At 44.4% G+C, this 22,997-nt stretch overlaps 1 protein-coding gene across 1 annotated transcript in view; it reads left to right on the top strand.

Annotated features, from left to right (window-relative positions):
- Nucleotides 1–3,607: 3,607 nt before the first annotated feature.
- The window catches only part of NOTCH1 (notch receptor 1), a gene marked incomplete at its 5' end in the record, with an annotated part of 48,766 nt that continues 29,376 nt past the window's right edge, over nucleotides 3,608–22,997 (top strand). Inside the window, 10 exon segments of the mRNA XM_077468257.1 lie at nucleotides 3,608–3,730; nucleotides 4,363–4,596; nucleotides 5,847–6,002; nucleotides 6,118–6,303; nucleotides 6,400–6,513; nucleotides 10,622–10,735; nucleotides 16,185–16,418; nucleotides 18,785–18,895; nucleotides 22,096–22,288; nucleotides 22,487–22,632. Of these exon segments, the coding sequence (XP_077324383.1) occupies nucleotides 3,608–3,730; nucleotides 4,363–4,596; nucleotides 5,847–6,002; nucleotides 6,118–6,303; nucleotides 6,400–6,513; nucleotides 10,622–10,735; nucleotides 16,185–16,418; nucleotides 18,785–18,895; nucleotides 22,096–22,288; nucleotides 22,487–22,632 (1,611 nt within the window).

The following is a 22,997-nucleotide window of genomic DNA, read 5'->3' as shown; positions in this document are numbered from 1 at the left end:
CGGTAAGGGACATTTCAGAGACAGATGTAAAAAAAAAAAAAAAACACAGATTTTTACATACTGGTCCCTGGTTTTACTGAGGCTGGCAACTCTGATAGGGCCCCCTAGTGGCATGGGGCCCTCGGGCAGTACCCGAGTGGCCAAATGGTCAGTCCGCCCCTGGGCTCAGGTAAGTATAAGGAGGGCTAAGGGAGGCTGTATCTTAATACACAGACTGCAAAAAGATAAAAAAACAAAACAAAAAAAACTTCTGCCTTTTAGAACCACTTTAAAGCGAAGTTCCACCTATTTAAAAGTCAAGTGTAGCTGCTGACTTTTAATAAACACGCTCACCTGTCCCATAGTCCATCAATGCGGCCATCCGAAGCCTCACTTCTCTCCCCCCTCTTCTCTGCAGTGCCAGCATTACAAGTGTGGGCACCCGACTGTGGCTTCAGCAGATTGCAGCGGGGGGGGGGGGGGGAAGTGAACTTCTTTGCGGCGCCAGGAGAGGGGAGAGGTGAACTTCCTTGCGGCCCCAGGAGAGGAAGTGGGAGCTGGGTACCTGTGAAAAAAAGTGGCATTTCAGGAGGTCACTTAAAGTGGAACTTCCACTTTTGGTTGGAACTCAGCTTTTAATAACATTTTCATCCAGTACATAAATTACGTTCTGATCTTGGCACAGATGCAATGTCTGATCTAAAATCGCAATTCTATCTTTATTCCAAAATATCTGCTGTAAACCACAAGTTCCCCCCACCCCCAAGGCAATAGGCATGAAGAGAGGAAGATGTGTTTTTGTAGTTCAAATCGGGAGAGCAGCATGGGGTGAAAACCATGGCTCCTCCATAGCTACAGTGGAGTGAGCGTAGCCACCCAGAGAAAAGAAGTGTGTTAATTTCAGGATTGCCAAATATAAATACACTTATAAAAGCCTTAAACAAATGCATCCAACACAAGAGCTGGTAAGGTGCGATTATATTACATTTTTAGGGGGCTGGATGCACTGTAAAATATGACTTAAACACGGCTTTTTTTTTTTTTTAGTTTTTAGAACAGGTCAAACCCACGTTTTTTGTTTTGGCTTTTTGCTGCTGTCTGTGCTCTACTGGGGAGATTTCATGTCAACTTATCTCCCAGAGACACAACAGGAAGTTAGCAGAGACTGTCAAAATTGGGGGGGATTGTCACCGGAAGTGGTTATGGGAGGGATGGAGAGGGATAGTGTGTGATCACCTCAAGGTAGACGCCATTACTGACCATAGACGCCATTACTGACCATAGACGCCATTACTGACCATAGACGCCATTACTGACCATAGACGCCATTACTGACCATAGACGCCATTACTGACCATAGACGCCATTACTGACCATAGACGCCATTACTGACCATAGACGCCATTACTGACCATAGACGCCATTACTGACCATAGACGCCATTACTGACCATAGACGCCAATACTGACCATAGACGCCAATACTGACCATAGACGCCAATACTGACCATAGACGCCAATACTGACCATAGACGCCAATACTGACCATAGACGCCAATACTGACCATAGACACCAATACTGACCATAGACGGCATTACATAGGGGATGATTTGCTAAAACTGGCGAGTGCAAAATCTGATGCAACCATGCATGGTAGCCAATCGGCTTCTAACTTCAGCTTGTTCAATTAAGATTTTGACAAGAAAACCTGGAGGCTGATTGGTTTCTATGCAGAGCTGCACCAGATTTTGCACACTCCAGTTTTAGTAAAGTAATTGACTGTCTTTTATCTCAACAGTCCAAGTGTTGTGCTGCATTCAGGGAGAAGCAATAAGCTATGGGAAGTCAGGCCTTGATTTTCTTCCAGACCACGCTCTTCATAAGTGCCGCCGTCCCGCAGTAGTAGCGCGTTTAATCAGTAACCCGCCACATGTTGGTCTTGTGGACAAGATTTCCATAATCAGCCCGGCGGTAGTGACTGAAGGCGGCTATCACAAGTCACTTTTACAACCATCGTCATTGCAGTTATATTACGGGGCCTCTCCCTGCGATTGCAGCTAAATGGCTTTATCTGATTGCAGGCTCAGCGGGTGATCCAGCACACTCTTCCACTTATATTGTGACTATTGCCGAGGGCAAGCAGTGTAATTGCTCAGTATAAACGGTTTGCCTCGTGTGTTTGCTGTAAACAAAAAAGAATCAACTCCTTGTGTCATATGTACACAGCCCTGAATTCTACCTGTGGTTACAGTCTGAACCCGGAGTAACAAAATAGTGTTTCTGTTGTAATTTAATCTCAACAGGAGCCAAAGTGGTTGGGCAATAAAGAAGTTTGATAATGCAGCTGTCCACTTAATGCGGCTATTTTGAAGGATTAACTATTGTTCCTGCCCTTTCCCTCCATCATATAAAGTAACCTTTCTTTCTCCGATGTTTACAGAAACCACTGCCAAATTTGAACTGTTCACCTTCTAAACACACCAGTTCTAAATCATTGAGCAAAAACTTGGCTTCTGTCTGCCCCAAGAGACCTTCCTTCCTTCCTTCGTTGGGTTCCACCAGCTTGCCCCCCACAGCATAGAGAGGGTGAAGCCAAGCTGTCAGGCATGTACTGGTCATCGGGACTACTGGGAGTTTCCCAGTGTGCCGATGGCTCAGTGGGCCACTCTGATGTAAGGGGTCTGCTGATGGGCCACTCTGATGTAAAGGGGCTGCTGATGGGACACTGTTGTAAAGGGGCTGCTGATGGGACACTGTTGTAAGGGGGCTGCTGATGGGACACTGTTGTAAGGGGGCTGCTGATGGGACACTGTTGTAAGGGGGCTGCTGATGGGACACTGTTGTAAGGGGGCTGCTGATGGGACACTCTGTTGTAAGGGGGCTGCTGATGGGACACTCTGTTGTAAGGGGGCTGCTGATGGGACACTCTGTTGTAAGGGGGCTGCTGATGGGACACTCTGTTGTAAGGGGGCTGCTGATGGGACACTCTGTTGTAAGGGGGCTGCTGATGGGACACTCTCTGTTGTAAGGGGGCTGCTGATGGGACACTCTCTGTTGTAAGGGGGCTGCTGATGGGACACTCTCTGTTGTAAGGGGGCTGCTGATGGGACACTCTCTGTTGTAAGGGGGCTGCTGATGGGACACTCTCTGTTGTAAGGGGGCTGCTGATGGGACACTCTCTGTTGTAAGGGGGCTGCTGATGGGACACTCTCTGTTGTAAGGGGGCTGCTGATGGGACACTCTCTGTTGTAAGGGGGCTGCTGATGGGACACTCTCTGTTGTAAGGGGGCTGCTGATGGGACACTCTGTTGTAAGGGGGCTGCTGATGGGACACTCTGTTGTAAGGGGGCTGCTGATGGGACACTCTGTTGTAAGGGGGCTGCTGATGGGACACTCTGATGTAAGGGGGCTGCTGATGGGACACTCAAAATGTAAGTGGGCCGGTCTGGATGAAGTCCAGGGCCAAATTTCTGTTCCAGTCCAGCCCTACAAGTTGTCCATTCCAAACTGCATATAAACACCTATTGTATCTCGCAAAAATTACTTTCTTGCCAATTGCATTTTTAATCCATATTGTGACTTCTAGTACAAATTAAAAAAAAATGACTATGATTTTATGTTTTGATAGGATTTGCAGGTCAGAACTGTGAGGAGAACATCGACGATTGTCCTGGACACAACTGCAAGAATGGAGGCACCTGTGTGGATGGCGTGAACACCTATAACTGCCAGTGTCCCCCTGAGTGGACTGGTAAGTCACATAAAAGGAACATCTAAGCTCAACTACTTTTTTATCCTGTCAATAATGGTTTTAATTTTATTTTTTCCCCATAACTCGGCTGGGTGATCGTTTTGGTCTTCAGTCAGGCATATCAAACACAAGTTGGTGTAGTGAGATTCCAAGTATTCATGCATAGCATCATGCAACTCTGTTGTCTTTAGGAAAAAAGTATCCGACTGCCTTTTAACTTATGAAGTGTTTTGAACTTGTCCTAACCTGCCAGGGAATTGTGCCGCAACAAAAACTACATAGATGTGACTGCCATTGAGGCCTTGTCGTCTATAAACTGTAACCCATGAGCAAAGTAAGCTGGAACACTTGGTTTTAGTAACAACATTTTACTTTTACATTTATGAGTTTTTCCGGGCGGGAAATTCATTGCAGCTGGTAAATAACATCATTAAGCATTTTCCTTCTTCTTTGAACAGATAATTTTAATGGCAAGCCCCATTTGATATGCCCCTTTTTTTTTGAAGGCCATTAATCACAAATGCTCTCATAACAGGCCCCTGTAAAAGTGAGATGTTCCAAGTGAAAAATCAAATGCACACCTACATTCCTTAAATGGTAGTAAAGCAATTTTTTATCATCTTTCCTCGTAGGCCAATACTGCACTGAAGATGTCGATGAATGTCAGTTGATGCCAAATGCTTGCCAGAATGGCGGTACATGCCACAACACCCATGGTACTTATAACTGCGTTTGTGTCAACGGCTGGACGGGAGAGGATTGCAGCGAAAATATTGATGACTGCGCCAATGCTGCTTGCAACAGTGGAGCAACCTGTCATGATAGAGTTGCATCTTTCTACTGCGAGTGTCCACATGGACGCACAGGTGAGAACGAGTTTTCATGCATCATGCCAGAGGCCTAGAACTTCATTATTACATTTATTATTTTGTTTTCGTGTGTTGGCTTGTCTTAACCAAACTCTCTGTTTGATGAGATAAATTGTTTTTTTAGGGCCATTCTAATTAAAGTGGAAGTAAACCCTCCTATCGTTTTCAGCCAAGGAAGCTGCCATCTTGGCCTCCCTTTAATATTTAACTGCCATGAAGCTGCACATGTGATCAGTTGTGACACCAGCCATTGGATGGTTTGACAGTTTGGTTGAGAGCACAACCGATGTGACAGTTAACATTTCCGGCATGCCGGGAATGTAACTGTTTTTTCAAACTGTTAGATCGATGGGTTTACTTCCACTTTAAACGATGGTTGCTGCTTTTTGATCAATAAGAACGGAAATATAAGGGATGGTCTTTGTCATTTCTAGGTCTTTGCCTTTACACTGGCAAATGGAGTTTCTCAGATATACGTTTTTTTTTTTTTTTTTTACTGTGTAGCAATATCGACTTTGTGGCTTCTGGCATTAAGGAAATTCAATCAACAATGTATGACTAGCAGCTTAATGAAATGTTTTTCATAAAGGTGCTCAAATTTTGCCTAATGGACTGTACACATGGGCCAAAATGTCGGGCGGCATCGACGGGCTCAATGGAAAGCACCCTACATTTGGCCCATGTGTATGGCAGCCAGTCCGCCAAACAGCCGCATCACCCAAAAAGGTCTGCTGATCGGCACCCGATCAGCACTCTCAGCCAATGACTGGTGGGGGGCCTGTCCCCCTATCAGAACAAATATCTCAGCGGGGGAGATAGCTGTGCTAACATTGGATATTTAGTACAGCAGCTCCTCCGAAGCTCTTCAGATTTTTTTTTTTGTCGGTCGGCCTGCTGGGTTGAATGGAAAAAAAAAAAACTGTTGGTGTGTACCAGTCACCAATTTTATGAAAATGAAGTCACTGCACACACACACACCAAAGGTAGACCAGCGTGTGGAGGCCCAGTATGTAGTACAAATACATGGGGTTGACCCATACACTGGCCAGGTTGAGTAGCCAACCTGCAAAAACTTCTTACCAAAATTTAGCATTTACTACTATTGTAATTGCTGAATGATGGTTACTTTATCGGCAAAAATGATTCTACATTACACATGTGTCTTCTGGTTCAATGTAAGCTCTGATCCAAAGGGCAGTAACTAGCTCAATATTGCATCTAAAAATGAATGTCCCCCCTCTCTTTAGGTCTTCTCTGTCACCTTGAAGATGCTTGTATCAGCAACCCATGTAATGAAGGCTCCAACTGTGATACCAACCCTGTCAATGGCAAAGCTATTTGCACTTGCCCATCTGGCTACAGCGGTCCAGCCTGTAATCACGATGTGGATGAGTGCTCGCTAGGTAAGGCATAGGCTTCAAATCTGAAATCAAATCAAGTTCTGGTCAACGTGGTTGTCTTTTTGTCCTGTTTACTAAAGCAGCAGAATATTAATAATGTCCCTTTTTTATTGTTCAGGTGCCAATCCATGTGAACATGCAGGAAAATGTATCAACACTCAGGGTTCTTTCCAATGCAACTGTCTGCCAGGCTACTCTGGGCCTCGGTGTGAAATTGATGTCAATGAATGTCTTTCGAACCCTTGCCAGAATGATGCTACGTGCCTTGACCAGATTGGTGAATTCCAATGTATCTGTATGCCAGGTAAAAGCATTATGTAATAAATGATCAGAAGCTTCAACTATGTAGTAATGCGTCCTGTGTTTTAGTACTCAATCTTTAATGTCTTCTGATTTTCAGGCTATGAAGGCACATACTGTGAAATCAATACAGATGAATGCTCCAGCAACCCCTGCCTACACAATGGCAAATGCATCGATAAAATCAACGAGTTTCACTGTGAATGCCCTACAGGTGAGAGAAGAGATCAATAACGCGGCTTTGCTTTGCAAGGTTGCGGTTAATCTTCAGCCCTGGGCAGTTTTTTTTTTACCAGTTCTCAATAGAAGAATCTCACTTTTCATCTTTTTCTCCCTCTCCCAAGCCTTTGTCTTGCTAACGCTTGATTAGGAAGATTTTCTGCCGGCTGGCATGAAATCAATTGCATTATTATTACTCTAAACTGCCTCATGTTATCTGCATTCCCTGTGTAAAGTGTATTCTGGAACTGACACATTTGAGTGCTGTCAGGCTGCAGAGGAAAATATTACTTCTTGGTTTAGGCTGGGGTTCACACTGGTGCGAATTGGATGCAGGTTTTCCCCACATTCAATTCGCATGGCGGGAGTTTGTGACTGGCTCTCTAGGGAGCCAGTTCACACATCTCCGGGGCGGCTGCGGAGGGGATTGCACAGGTGCCCTGTGCCTCTTTGGCTCCGTTTTCAGGTCTGAATTCAGGAAAAAATTTGGGATTCGATTCGTCCCCGAAATGGAGAACAGGGATGCACCGGACCCCCTGTTGTCAGCCGTATCCATGTTTTAGTGTAAACCCAGCCTGAATCTTGCTTCTTGATGCTTATGATATCTCATGAGAATTTAAGAGAAACCTGTACTGAGACAATTATGCGATGAGGTCGACACAGGGGCGTAACTATAGGGGGTGCAGCAGTCGCGACCGCAACTGGGCCCTGTGCTGCAGGGGGCCCATGCAGCCCCCTCTACATATGGCCAGCAGCATAAGCAGCTAGGGGTACCAGTGCACCATGCTCTCGGGTGGGTGGAGGGTGACTAGCAGAGCTCCATGCTCGACTATCGCACTGGCTGCTCTTTAGTTGTGCATTCCCCGCATGACCTGTGTCCTTGGCCGGTTCCTCAGAGTACCCCTCTCCTGCTCCATGCATTGCCACTCAGTCCGATGTCTGTTCTCCCCAGCCAGATGGGGCACCTAAAAATAATAAAAAAAAAACTACTGATGCCAGTGGTGGAACTACAGGGCTCACAAAGGTCATACCTGTTACCATGCCCTGGAGATCCACCGCCGGACTCGGAGGGAAGGGCCCTGGCTGGGGTTCAGGGGGGCCCTTCATGGTTTCTTGCATCGGGGCCCTGAAGGTTCTAGTTACGCCATTGGGTCGACAAGTAGGACATCTTGTACCTCCATAGTACATTTTCTATTTAACGCAACACTAGAATGATTCTGAAGTCGTATGACTTGGAGGATTCAGCTTTTGTGTCCCAGGCCAATGGATTGTCTGGGGTTGGCATCGGAAGATACACAAAGCCATGTTCTAGAAATCTGAGTGGGCTTATTTATCAATATCATTTTATACTGTTATGCCCCATACACACAATTGGACATTCCAACTTTTTCCCAACGAATGTTGGCTCAAACTTGTCTTGCATACACACAGTCACACAAAGTTGGTCTGAAATTCCGAACGTCAAGAACGCGGTGACGTACAACACGTACAACGAGCCGAGAAAAATGAAGTTCAATAGCCGGTGCGGCTCTTCTGCTTGATTCCGAGCATGCAAGGAACTTTGTGTGTGTCGGAATTGTGTACACACGATCGGAATTTCCGACGACGGGTTTTGTTGTGGAAAAAAATTTGAGAACCAGATCTCAAATTTTGTGCGACGGAAATTCCGATGGAGCCTACGCACGGTCGGAATTTCCGACAAAAAGCTGCCATCGAATATTTTCCTTCAGATAATCTGACCGTGCGGACGGGGCATTAGAGTGTATGCTTTTTATGAAACATCCGCTTTAATAAGAGAAACGCACTTATTTTTAACATCTGCTATTTACAGTGCCATGTCCTTTGTATTATTCAAGCAAAGGATTCTATGCAATACATTTGATGTATGTAGAAGTCCCATCCCAGGTTTTCTTTGATTGAACCAACCGGTGCAGTTAAAAACTGCTATTTGGATTTTTTTAACCACTTGCCGCCCGCCCTATAGGCGAATGATGGTTGCAAAGTGGTTTCAAAATCCTGACTGGGCGTCATATGACGGGGGCACGCATCGTGGCGATCGTCAGTCTGACACCCCGCAACTACGATCTCGGTAAAGAGTCTCTGACGGAGACTCTTTACCAGGTGATCAGCCGTGTCCAATCATGGCTGATCACAGTGTAAATGGGAAGAGCCGTTGATCGGCTTTTCCTCACTTGCGTCTGTCAGACACGAGCAGAGGAGAGCCGATTGGGCTGCTCCTCTGACAGGGGGGAGGGGGTCTGAGCTGATCTATTATCGGCGCAGCTCCCCCCCCCGAGGATGCCCACTCTGTACCACCGGGGATGCCCAGCACCAAGTATGCCACCCTAGACCACCAGGGATGCCAGTCAGTGCCCACAATGGATGCCAATCAGTGCCCACAATGGGCATCACTGATTGGCATGCATTATTGTTTGGCACTGATTGGCATCCATCAGTACAAAACAATACAATAGTGCCCATCCGTGCCGCCTATCAGTGCCCATCCGTGCCGCCTATCAGTGCCCATCCGTGCCGCCTATCAGTGCCCATCCGTGCCGCCTATCAGTGCCCATCCGTGCCGCCTATCAGTGCCCATCCGTGCCGCCTATCAGTGCCCATCCGTGCCGCCTATCAGTGCCCATCCGTGCCGCCTATCAGTGCCCATCCGTGCCGCCTATCAGTGCCCATCCGTGCCGCCTATCAGTGCCCATCCGTGCCGCCTATCAGTGCCCATCCGTGCCGCCTATCAGTGCCCATCCGTGCCGCCTATCAGTGCCCATCCGTGCCGCCTATCAGTGCCCATCCGTGCCGCCTATCCATGCCAATCCGTGTCGCCCATCAGTGCCACCTATCCGTGCCCATTAGTGCCCATCAATGCCACCTCATCAGTGCCAATTCATTGGTGCCACCTTATCAGTGCCCGTCAGTGCAGCCCCATCAGTGCCCATCAGTGAAGGAGAAAACGTACTTATTTACAAAGTTTTGAAACTGAAACAAAACATTATTTTTTTTCAAAATTTTCATTCTTTTTTTATTTGTTTAGCAAAAAATAAAAACTGTAGAGGTGATAAAATACCACCAAAAGAAAGCTCTATTTGTGGGGAAAAAATGATAAAAATGTCATTTGGGTACAGTGTAGCATGACCGCGCAATTGTCATTCAAAGTGCGACAGCGCTGAAAGCTCAAAATTGGTCTGGGCAGGAAGGTGTTTAAGTGCCCGGTATTGAAGTGGTTAAATTAGATCGTACATATATTACACATAAATACATATTTGATGCTGACCTCACTGGTTCCCTGTGAGTAAAATTGCTCCTGACTACTCATTGTTGGTTCAGGTCAGCAGCTTGAAAGATGGCACTGGTCTGCCGTTGGGGGGGGGGGGGGGGCGGCATTCCGTTTCCTGTGGATTTTCCTGAACAAAACTGCTGCTGGTTTGGAAAGGTTATAACCAGCTAATCTTTGGAAGGGGATAATGCTTCACTGAGGATTTAAATAAGATGTTGAGAATGCGCGGTCAGATGTTTATACCTATCATTTCCTTGTGTGGTCATCACCGTGGTAACGCACAGCAAGTTTCAAAATGTCTGAATAAAGAGCACACTTTGCCCTGTCTGGTCTGAGGGGGATCAGCAAAGCTGAAATCCCAGAAAAGCCATTGAGAGCATTCAGAGTAGGATTTTGGATGCAAAGCTTTTATTGAGAGACGGACCCCAGGCCAGGAGGCAGTTTAACGGCTTACAAACTGTGATGTGGTATGATACAAAAAAAAAAAGAAGGTGTTCAAACGAGGAAGTCTTCATTCTGGCCTTGTTTTTGATTCACCTTCTGGACTAATCGTTCTCAATGATCCCAAAAATAACTAATTACAAATAGAATTTTTATACAAAATTTTTGTCCTAACAAATGTCACCTCCAGTTATGTATAATTTGAAAACCAGATTTTCTCCTCTAGGAAAAGGACTTTAAAATGGGCTAGGAGGCCAGAAAAATGTACCAAATATGTTATGTTAAGTTATGTATGTTGTAGCTTTTAGCTGTTTTAGCTATATTGCACGGAAGGTTGCATCAATGTACTTTTTTTTTTTTTTTTTCCATCCCATAGGTTTCAATGGGCCCCAGTGTCAATACGATATAGATGAATGTGCCAGTACACCATGCAAGAATGGAGCCAAGTGTTTGGATGGGCCAAACGCCTACACCTGCAAGTGTGCTGAAGGTAACACAGCTGTTTTGCAGCTGCCATTAAATCTAGTGGTCTGCGTGTGGCATTTTTTTTATTTTTTATTTTTTTTAAAAGGACAGGTCTGTCTTAAGCCTAGTACACACTATCATTTTTTTTTACATTGAGCCCAGCTGGTTGAACCAAAAAAAATAAAAACCGACAGCTCAGGTCAGAGCCACCGATGTTGGTATAGAGATCCCGCTGCTGAGCTATTGTGTTCTGACACGGGGAGCCCCTTCCCGCCAGAACAATCTGGTCAATGCTCTTAGCCATTGGCTGAGAGCACTGATTGGGAGCCGGTTGACTGTTGCTTTTGCAGCATGCTCACCCAACAGAAGCCAGCCAAACCCAGCTGACATACACACTTTTTTTTTATTGAACCGGCTGATGTCGCCCCGGAATTCTGACCTTGTGTATTAGGCTTAACTATGATGACTTGGTGATTACCAATATGCATTTTGAGCTATGGGTCCCATCTTTGAGCAGTCTGCATGGAGTTTGTATGTTCTCCAGTGTTTCTATGGCTTTCTGCCCTCAATCATACCCAAAGGTTTAACTAGCCCAGATTTAAAAGAAATGCATTTGTTGTACTGTGTCTCTGACCAGAAACAAGCATGCAACTAGCAAAGGGAGGAATGATTTTCCTTAAAGAGGAAGTAAACTCTCCCACTCTGATGCTTCTTTTCATTTAGTCCATTATAATAAGTAATTGTCAGACTAGAGCCACTGTAATCCAGCCCAAATCGCATATTACTTACTGTTTAAAGAAACTTTAAAAAACTTGTTTCCAGGGGGTCAGGCAGCGCCATCTTAAGTATTGTTTTCTGAGTCCACAGTGGAGTGCATTTCCGCCCTTACATTGAGCACTTCCTGTACTGTTAACCAAGCCTCCTTCTCAATCCAATGTTTCTATGGCAACCCTGCTTCCCTGTTCATAGCTGACTTGTTTATTTCATAGTATTTACTTGTGCTGATTATCTAGTGTTTACCTGTATGAATCCTATCAGCTTCAGCTAAGACTGCAGTACTGCTGTCCCGTGCCCTACTTTACACTGTAGGTGAGGTCACATGGTGTGTAGAATGAAGCTTTGATTAGCAGCCTCCTGGGAGTTCAGTGCTGTGCCGTAGGAAGTCCTGATAACAGATAGATAAGACATAGAGAGTGTGCCGTAAATCAGGGGAGATCCGGGCATGCTCAGTGACTTCATTCTACAGAACAACAAGGATTACAACAATACTAAGCAAGTAAGGAGATATCTACAAGCAGTGTTCATTTGGGATTTTTTTTATGCTGATTCACATGGGACAAAGTTGTAGGGGAGGGTTTACAACCACTTTAAGTACTCCAGGTCAGCAGCTTAGAGGGTACTTGGGTATTTGGATCAGCATGACAGCCAAGCAACTATGAAAAGTTAGTGATGCCGGCTACATACATACTTGGTGTATGTTTCTTTTAAAGTTAAAGTCTAAAGCTAAAACCTTTTGTGCTTTTTTTTTTTTTTTAGTTTTGGTTAAGGTGTTTAAGGGAAAGATGAGATCTATTTGTTTTTGTTACTGTCTGTGTCACCAATGTGAGGTTTTACTCTCACCGTTGTCACCTGAACAGGAAATGAGAATTTTAATGGTCACCTGAACAGGAATGGAAGGAAAATCTAGCAATGGGGACTCCTGCTCTGGTGATGACGATCTAAAAAAAAAAAAAAAAAAAAAAAAAAAAAAAAGGCACATCCCTTACCTTCAGAGTGTGTGTGTGTGTGTGTGTGTGTGTGTGTGTGTGTGTGTGTGCGCGCGCATCTCCCTAACTTAAAACAGACAATGGTTTAATCCACTTTCTGTCCCCCCAATATATAGTGATGATAAAGATTGCCATGTCCTCTGTGGGCCAAGACAAACATGAATGCCAATATACTGTAAATCGGCACCTAATAAACAGGGCTGGACTGGGACAAAAATTTGTCCCTGGACTTCATCCCGACCGGCCCACTTTAATTTTGCAAACACGCACAAAAACAGTATATAAATCTATACGTAATTGTGCAAAAAAACATAAGTAGCATAACATAAGGAGTCCTCAGTAACCTCTTTTTCACTTATTCTCCTCTGTATTTTTTTCTCATCTTTCTCACATCACTGCGTGAAGTTGAAGGCGAGCCGCGCAGCCATTACTTTCAATTACTGTCATTGAAACCGGCCCACCGAGCCATCGGCCCACCGGGAAACTCCCTGTAGTCCCAATGGCCAGTACATGCCTGCTAATAAATCATTTCATCAAGGACATGTCTTCTTTTTTTTTTTTTTTTATTTGAGGTTTTAAGTTTAATACCTTAAACAGCCAGATTGCAGAAAAGCATGTAATAGGCGGGAGATTATAAGCCAAGTAGCACTTTCGGAAAGGGATCTGTTGCAGCAGATGTCTCCGTCTCTAGTGTCACAATTGGAGCCAAAGCAGACAGCTTTCCAAATGGAGTGCGGGGCAAAGGTGTCGCCAGCAAAGAGGCCTCCTATTCTATTCTGCTTTTGTGCCTCATCCTTTTTTTTTTTCTCCCTGGAGCTGTGAGCCTTTTCCATGCACAGACAAAAAAAGACGCGGGAAAAAGTTTGGGGCAGCTTTAGAAAACAGCAAGGGCCTTTCAGGGGCTGCAAGCGGAGCTGCTTCAATGACATGAGCTGAGAAAGGAGGATAATGGCGCTTTTGTTGTGCAGCTCATGCTGGAGATCGCTCACAGCTGAATAACTTCTAATCAGGCTCATATGAATGCCAGCAAGTGAGCTATGAAAGCTGCTATATCCACTCGCGGCACTCTCTCTTTTTACCTTGTCCACTGTGAGCGAGCGCGAAAAACGTTCTAAAGTATCTGGTAGCAACATCCAAATGTTATGTTTATGGATTTTGGCCGCCATACACGGTTCGAATTATGAAAGAATTTTCTCTTTCGAAAATCGTATCTAAGAATTTTTCGTATGCATTTCGCACCATTAGTGGGGCTGCGACAACAGACAATTTTCGTGCGGAAATCAAATTTGAGGAATCGGACATGGTGGAAATTTTTCGGGAAAAAACAAACGATATTCTAATAAATGATGGGAGAATCGTGCGAGAAATGTAATAAGAAAAGAAAATTTACGGAGAGAAAAGAAGATTCCCGGCCACGAAAATATTTTTCTGTAGCAACATGAGGTGAAATTTGAAGGCTTGTTCGGCCGAATTTCAAAAATCAATGGTGGCGCCATCGGATCACCAAAAAAAAAAAAAAAACTTTCTGATTTTGAAAAGAAAATTTGTTCGAAATTCGACAATGTATGGCCTGCATTATGCCGGCCATACACGGTTCGAATTTCGAAAGAATTTTCTCTCTCGAAAATCGTATCTAAGAATTTTCGTATGAATTTCGCACCATTAGTGGGGGCTGCAGCAACAGCCGATTTTTTTCGTGTGGAAATCAAATTTGAGGAATCGGACATGTTGGAAATTTTTGGAAAAAAAAATGAACGATATTCTAATCAATCAATTCTAATATTCTAATCAATCAATCGTGCGAGAAATGTAATAAGAAAAGAAAATTTACGGAGAGAAAAGAAGATTCCCGGCCACGAAAATTATTTTCTGTAGCGACATGGGGTGAAATTTGAAGGCTTGGTCGGCCGAATTTCGAAAATCAATGGTGGCGCCATCGGATCACCAAAAAATAAAAATAAAAAACTTTCTGATTTTAAACGAGAAAATTAGTTCGAAATTCGACCATGTATGACCTGCATTAGCCATTTTTTTTTTATTTTTTTACTTGTTTACATGCAACCAAAGCAATGGGGCCCATGACAATAGGTGGTGGTTTCCTGCGTAATGTGCATTTCTGACACACACATTTGGGGGCAGCACAGTGGTGTAGTGGTTAGCACTCTCACCTAGCAGTAAAAAGGGTCGCTGGTTCAAATCCCAACCACAACACTACCTGCCTGGAGTTTGCATGTTCTCCCTGTGCCTGCGTGGGTTTCCTCCGGATACTCCGGTTTCCTCCCACACTCCAAAGACATGCAGGTAGGTTAATTGGCTTCTGTCCAAAAATTGGCCCTAGTATATGAATGGGGACCTTGGACTGTGGGCTCCTTGAGGGTAGGGACTGATGTGAGTGTGCAATGTACAGGGATAGGGACAATTGTAGACAGGTTGAACTGGATGGACTGGTGTCTTTATTCAACCTTACTAACTATGAAACATCAAATACAGGTCATCAAATTTCTATTGACTTTTAATAGCAAATGCAGCATTTGACAAGAGTGCCATGAGCCCTAACTCTTTTTAATTTCCATGTGTTTTTAAGATTAAATTAAACTTGGAAACATCCTAGTTTTGCAGTTTATACTGCAAAAACCCCCTGGGGGGGGGGGGGGAGGAATATTTTTGTATAGTGTCATAGATAAACGTATCTATGGTGTGTGTGTGTGTGTGTATATATATATTGGCTACTTTGTTTTAAAGGATCCTTGTTTCTACATTTCCAAAAAAGTGATTTTTTTTCTTTTTTTTTTTGATTGTAGAGTTCAGTAGTCAGCTAGGCAGACTTGAGGAGTAAATATATAGAAGGCAGGGAATACCTGCTGCACTAGAAAGAAATTAAAGCGGAGGTCCACCCTAAAGTGGACCTTCCGCTCATCGGAACCCTCCCCCCCCCTCCGGCGCCACATTCGGCACCTTTCAGGGGGGAGGGGGGGTGCAGATACCTGTACAGTACAGGTATTCTGCACCCACTTCCGGGATAGCTCTCTGTGGAAAGGGGCGTAGATTACGCCCCTTTCCGCAAGTGCCCGCCCCTTTCCGCAAGTGCCCCGCTGCCTGCTGGGAAACGCACAGATCCCAGAGGCAGCGGGGACCGTCCTTATTGCGCAGCGCGGCTCGCGCATGCGCAGTAGGGAACCGGGAAATGAAGCCGAAAGGCTCCACTTCCTGATTCCCATACCCAAGATGGCGGCGGCAGCACCCGACAGACGATCTAGAGATCGGCTTCGGGTGCCGACATCGCGGGCGCGCTGGACAGGTAAGTGTCACTATTTTAAAAGTCAGCAGCTGCAGTATTTGTAGCTGCTGGCTTTTAAAAAAAAAAAAAAAAAAACGCGGAGTCCCGGCGGACTCCCGCTTTAAGGGTTTGAAAGTAAAGAAAAAAAAAAATCTAGAAGGTATAAAGTGTATTCCCGCGCTACACGTGTGAATAAAATAAAATTAAATAATGAATAATGGTTGGAGCAAACCACTAACAGTGAAAAGAAAATCAATATCTGGTGTTGCGCTCCAAGATAATAGATGCTAAATGTCTGCGCTGATGTGTATAACACCCTAAAAAAAAAAAATCTAAGAGCAAGTTGTACGTTTATTGTCACTTGGTGACCCAGCTTTAATGTAAGTAAACCTAGCGATACATGTCTGATGTATGATACTTCTGATTTTCAGGTTTTACTGGGACACACTGCGACACTGACATAAATGACTGCCTCCCAGACCCCTGCCACTATGGTACCTGCTCTGATGGCATTGCCACTTTCACCTGCCAGTGTAACCCTGGGTTTACTGGGCGGCTGTGTGACACTGACATTTACGAGTGCCAAAGCATGCCTTGTCAGAACGGAGGGGAATGCGTCGATAAGGTTAACGGCTACGCGTGCCAGTGCCCAAAGGGGACCTCAGGTAAGTTCATTTTTATTATATTATAAACAGAGCAATAGTAACAGGTGCAATTTAATAGATAATAAGGCTTTAAAAAAAAAAACAACTTAACCCAAAAACATATTATTTTATTGGGTGAAGCCCAGAAGGGCTTGTTCCCCCCTTTTTGGGTTCTGATTGTCTGGGATCTCACTGGGGAGATCTGTTCTCAGCTACCTTGACAGCTGCACAACTGAGACACATGCGTGTTGTGCATATATTCAGATATTACCATGTGAAAGTGCATAATAAAGACTGTGTATGCATGCAAGGGTGAGGATAGGTCTCGTGTCACAGTGAAAACCTAATTAGGGCTGAAACAACTAATTGATTATGAAATGAATCGATTACTATTTTCATAATCGATTAAAGAGGAAGTAAAGGCAGTTGAAAAATCAAATAAAAAAAAAAAGGAACCTGCAAGGTAAAGGCATAATGAGCTAGTAAGCATAGCATATTGGCTCATTATGAATAACTTACCTGAGAACGAAGCCCCCGAAGCGGTTCTCCGTCTTCATGTCCACCGCTGCCATGGATCCCGGAGTGACTTCCGGGTCTTGCTGCTCCGGCGCTGTGATTCGCCGGAGCAGCGATGACGTCACTCCCGCGCATTGCGCACCGGAGCCGACACTCGCAGCAGCATATCGCCGCGATCTGCGGCCTGCCCAGTGCGCCTGCGCGCCGCTGTCTACGGCGTATGCGCCGTAGACAGCGGTGGCTGTCTTTTTTGTAAATATCTCCTAAACCGTATAGGTTTAGGAGATATTTCTTGGACCTACAGGTAAGCCTCAATCTAGGCTTACCTGTAGGTCAGAGTGGTTTGTAAGGGTTTACAACCACTTTAATCGGCCAGTAACATAATGGGGTTAAAAAAAACTAAAATTAGCCCTTTATAGTACAAAAATATAATCACTACTGTAAATATTATTTTCACTGTTCTACAGTAAAAAAAATTAACCCTTCCAGTAGTGATTAACTGCTTTTTTTTTTTTTTTGTACTATAAAGGGCTAATTTTACTCTTTTTAACCCAATTATGTTACTAAACGTCTTAGGCCTGGTTCACGTCTGTGTTTGTTGGTGCTTTTTGCAGAAACGCACTACAGTTCATTTACATGGTTTCCTATGGGACACGTTCATATTTGTGCTTTTTTCAGCCGCTGCATATTTGGAAAGGGTTCAGGGACTTTTAACGCAAAACTGTGCTTTTTTTGGTTCAATATACTTCAACGGAGAAGCTGCAGAAAAGAATGTAATGTGTTTTTTGCAGCAATTTGTGTTTTTTAATCTGCCCAAAAAAAAAATGCAAAAAATGCAAATTGCAGTAAAATCACATGTGCAAAAATCAAAACGCACAGCAAAAAGCACAGCAAAAAGCACTGCAAAAACAGATCAAAAGCAAAAACTGCACAGGTGTGTACCGAGCCTTATGCCGGCCACACCTTAATTTTCAGTTGAGAATATTCAGGTGAAAAATCTTTGTACATTCGCTGAATGAAAGAATTCTATTTCCAAATATTCCTATCACTGTGGTTGAAAATGAACGTCAATTTGGCCCACTTTTTTTTTTTTTTTTTTTTACTGTTATTAACCAATTAATCGAAACAATAATCGGCCAACTAATCGATTTATGAAAATAATCGTTAGTTGCAGCCCTAGACCTAATAAGAGATCTAATCTTTAAATGCACCAAACAGTGACTTGAACTTTGGGCAAAACTGTTATTGTATTTTATGTGTAGATCAGTAGCATTTGTCAAAGTATAAGATATTACATATATGTATATTTTATTTTTTTAAGCGATAGAATGCAAACGCAGCAGGAGCTTTCAGTAACCCAAAGAGACTCTGTAACAGTTTTTAAAGGGCTCTCTGCAAAGCAAAAATTTCTGTTCTGCTGCCTGCGCCGATGGATTCTTCAGCCTCCCTGGTGGAAGTGTTGGGTGCCTGTTGCCCCCTCGCTGTGCTCTGCGCTTTCTTTGGCAGGTTTCTACATCCGTGCTGTGAAGTAGAAGCTTTCAGATAAAACCGCAGAGTACATCGGGAGAAATGGGTATCCGACACTCCCGGAAAATGATGCAGAAAATTTTTTAGCATGTTTTTTTTTCCTTTAACAGCAGAGTATTTGGTGCGTGGCAGGTAGGTACTAAGGGTTTTCTTTGCATGGAGGATCCCTTCTCAACCTTTTTACAATCACAAAAGAGTCACTTCAAATGTACATCTACAGGAGACTGAAAAGTGGTTGCTTTGGGGTACAGCAGTTTTTGCTTAAATTTTTACAATAACAATTTTCACATAAACATTTTTTTCCCCTGTGAGTCCTCGGACCAATGGCTTTTTTTTTTTTTAAGGGACAAACTGCGAGATCAATTTGGACGACTGCGCTAGTAACCCATGTGACTCTGGAAAATGCATTGATAAGATTGATGGCTATGAGTGTGCCTGTGAACCAGGATACACAGGTAATGTGTTAAATTGAGCAATTTAAGTGGCCATATCAGGGGCGGACTGACAACTCATGGGGCCCCCAGGCATTCAGATTATGGGGCCACACAGTATACACACACACACACACACACACACACACACACACACACACACACACACACACTATATATACACACACACACACACACACTATATACACACACACATACAATCACACCATATACAATCACACAGTATACAGACGTGTTTTTATTGGCTGAGAAGGTAGTGGAGAGGCGGGGCAGCTATAATCTCTTAGACCAAAAGGATGTCTGTAAGGGACATTTCAGAGACAGATGTAAAAAAAAAAAAAACACACATTTTTACATACTGTCCCTGGTTTTACTGAGGCTGGCAACTCTGATGGGGCCCCCTACTGGCATGGGGCCCTCGGGCAGTGCCGAGTGACCCAATGGTCAGTCCGCCCCTGGGCTATATATATGTTTAGAGTTAAGTGCTCATGCACACGGACGTTTTAAAAAACTGGCTGCAAAGCTAGCTCCGACACTTGGAAAAATCAGCGTTAAAAACGCGATTTTTTACCGCGTTTTGCATTGGCGTTTTTGCGCGTTTTTGCGCGTTTTTTAGCGTTAAGTAGCGTTTTTAAAGAAACACATCTTTTGGCTATAGCACTCAGAAAACAAAGAAAATATGTTGCGCGTTTATGCGCGTTTGTGCGCGTTTTTGCGCGTTTTACTGCGATTCGCGTTTTTACAGCTCTAGCTCCGCGCCAGGGAACGCACTGGTCCTGGGTTTTTTTTACAGCTTAAAAACGCCTATGCCATTTGCAGCTCAAAAACGCCTAGGTGGGCATGAAGCCATAGACTAACATGGACAGGCCTTTTTAAGCTGCAAAAAACGCTCAAAAAAGCGGCTGTAAAAACGTCCGTGTGCATGAGGCCTTACCATAACTATGTAATAGGAAGGCGCATCTGAACATCCTCTTCAATTTGTATACAATCTGGTAAGCACCCAGTCCAAATATGTAAAGCAGATTGCACAATTAGTAGGTCTTACCCAGTAATGTGTTGCTTCTTTGAGAAAGCAGATGGACAGTTTTTTTTTTTTTTTTTTTTTTTCTTTATCTCTCTTATCAGAGCTTGTATTTAAATGGAGACAAGAAACCTCATATTGTTTTTATTTTTATTTTTTTTTTTTATTTTTTTTGCTTAAAAGGGAAGTAAACCCTTCCAAACAACTTGGACCTATAGGTAAGCCTAGATTAAGGCTTACCTGTAGGTCCAAGCAATATCTCCTAAACCTATATGGTTTAGGAGATATTTGCCCGAAAATGGGCACCGCTGTCTACGGCGCATGCGCCGTAGTCAGCGGCGCGCAGGCGCACTAAATGCGGCAAATCCAAGAATGGATTTGCCAAATTTGTCGACTCCCGTGCGCATGCGCGGGAGTGACGTCATCGCGGCTTCGCCGTATGACAGCAACAGAGCTGCGAGGCGCGACTCCCGTGCGCATGCACGGGAGTGACGTCATCGCGGTTGCGCCGCTGTCATTGGTCGGAGCTGCGAGACGCCACCAGCAAGATGGACGCGGCGGACTACAGGGATCAGCGGCGACTTCACTGGCTCCTGTGTCAGGTAAGTGACACATAATGAGCTACTATGCGATGCATAGTAGTCCATTATGCTTTACCTTTGCAGGGAAAAAAAGAGGAAGTAAACCCATCAGGGTTTACTTCCTCTTTAAAGTCATGAGGCCTCAATTAGTCCCAGGAAGTGGTGTGCGTGAACCCAGCTGAATGGAGGATTGCTGTAGGGATTGAAGTTTTGCCATTAGGGAATCCAGACTATTCAGCTCAGGCGGAGGATTGGGTTTCTAAGCTAGTCTGACCGGTGTGTAGTTAGGGAAAGCTAATAAGATTTTTTTTTAATTAAGCAAGACCCCTTTCTATGGCTCACTGATCACCTGTGCAGAGCCTAAATGTATAGAACGCTCCTCGCTGTCCTTCATCTGTCCTGTGATCAATAGACGCTTTTATTTTGGTGTGTGTGTCCCATTGGAGGCCTCTGTAAAAGGAGAATAGGAGTAAAAGGTAACTCCAAGAGCGGGGAAGATGACCCTTATGCAAAACAAGTTCATTCTATGCGATATCGCGTTGCTTTTTTTTTTTTTTTTTTTTTTTTTTAATTTATGATCTAAATTCTGCTTTTTGTTTATCTGAATAAATACTAGACATGACCCCAACATTGCAACAAAAATGTGCCACCGGCAGAATTGTCAGCAGTTAAAAACCTAGAGCAGATTAGAAAAAAAAAAAAAGTAGGAACCGCACCTCCAGATCAGCGGGTCTTGCCCCCTCTGTTTTGGATGGGCGCAGATAAATTATTCAGCTTGAATAAAATGACACATTTCCATATCCAGCAGCTATGGAAATCGGCATGTTGGGTTTAAATTAGAAGCTGGTAGGGATGAGTTCAGGTGTGTTCACATGGAACACGTGGCAGAGCCCGCCAGGGAGTGGGCGCAGCGCTGCGCTAATCACAGGCAGTGAGAGATTGCCCGATCTCTGCAGCCACGCATCGGGGCAATGTCTAACTGCCTGTGATTAGCACAGTGCTGCGCCCACTTCCTGGCGGGCTCTGCACATGTTCCACGCGAACACGTATACTAGCTTCTAGGGATGAGCTCAGGCGTGTTTGCATGGAACATGTGCAGAGCCCGCCAGGAAGTGGGCGCAGCGCTGCGCTAATTACAGGCAGTGAGACATTGCCTGATCTCTGCAGCCGCACATTGGGGCAATGTCTCGCTGCCTGTGATTAGCACAGTGCTGCGCCCACTTCCTGGCGGGCTCTGCACATGTTCCACGTGAACACGTATACTAGCTTCTAGGGATAAGTTCAGGTGTGTTCGCATGGAACACGTGGCAGAGCCCGCCAGGGAGTGGGCGCAGCACTGTGCTAATCACAGGCAGTGAGAGATTGCCCGCTCTCTGCAGCCACGCATCGGGGCAATGTCTCGCTGCCTGTGATTAGCGCAGCGCTGCGCCCACTTCCTGGCGGGCTCTGCACGTGTTCCATGCGAACACGCCTGAGCTCATCCCTAGAAGCTAGTATACAAGTGGAAATTAAAATGGCTTCCAGGTTATATTTTGAGATCAAACCATTAAAAAAAAAAAAAAATAATGTTTTTGTCTAATTCAATATGTTTTCTCCTACAGGAAAAATGTGCAACATGAACATCGACGAATGTGTCAGCAACCCGTGCAGCCATGGGGGGACCTGTGAAGACCTTGTCAATGGCTTCAAGTGCACCTGTCCTGAGGGCTTCCAGGGACATACGTGTTTGTCGGAAGTGGATGAGTGCCGCAGCAACCCTTGCATCCATGGGACATGCCATGATGGGGTCAACGGGTAATTTGACAATCATATAAGGCTATGTAGAGGCAGTTCATTATTCTGAGGTTTCATTTTTTTTTTTTTTTTTCGTTACAAATTTTCCCTATGAATGTTTGAAATGTATATGTCAATGATGATCTAGAAATAGGTGCAACAGTGTCTTCTATCGTATTTTATGTTTCAGCAGTGACTGTTTATTGTCTGTTTTTAAAGGTACAAGTGTGATTGTGACCCGGGCTGGAGTGGCACCAACTGTGACATTAACAACAATGAATGTGACTCCAATCCCTGTATGAACCAAGGCACCTGCAAGGACATGACTAGCGGCTACATCTGTTCTTGTAGAGAAGGATTCACTGGTGGGTATGAGAACTTCACAAAGGGCGCAAGGCAGTTTTGTGGCATTGGATTCATTGGCAGACCGTGTATGCATATAATTGGTTCATATAATAAGCTCAGTGTAAAGTTGTTCACAAAATACATGAGGTCGCTCTTTGTTGCAGGAGGAACATCTGCATATTGAAAGGGTTCTTTATTGTAACAGCTGTGAAAACGTAGAATAGTTTTACACAGGAAATGGTTATAGCAAACTCAGTAGGTTGATTTGTGAAAGGCTGTGATTAGTTTCTAAGACCCCTTTCACGCTGGATGCGTTTTTCAGGCGTTTTAGCACCTGAAAAAAGCCTCTTTTGCAATCCCAGTGTGAAAAACCGAGTGCTTTCAC

The sequence above is a fragment of the Lithobates pipiens genome, unplaced genomic scaffold, assembly GCF_037356315.1.
Source record: "Lithobates pipiens isolate NorthernLeopardFrog02 unplaced genomic scaffold, aLitPip1_a1.2 Scaffold_11, whole genome shotgun sequence".
Lineage (NCBI taxonomy): Eukaryota > Metazoa > Chordata > Amphibia > Anura > Ranidae > Lithobates > Lithobates pipiens.
The sequence above is the reverse complement of the archived record's forward strand: the minus strand, read 5'-3'. Positions and strand labels throughout refer to the sequence as shown.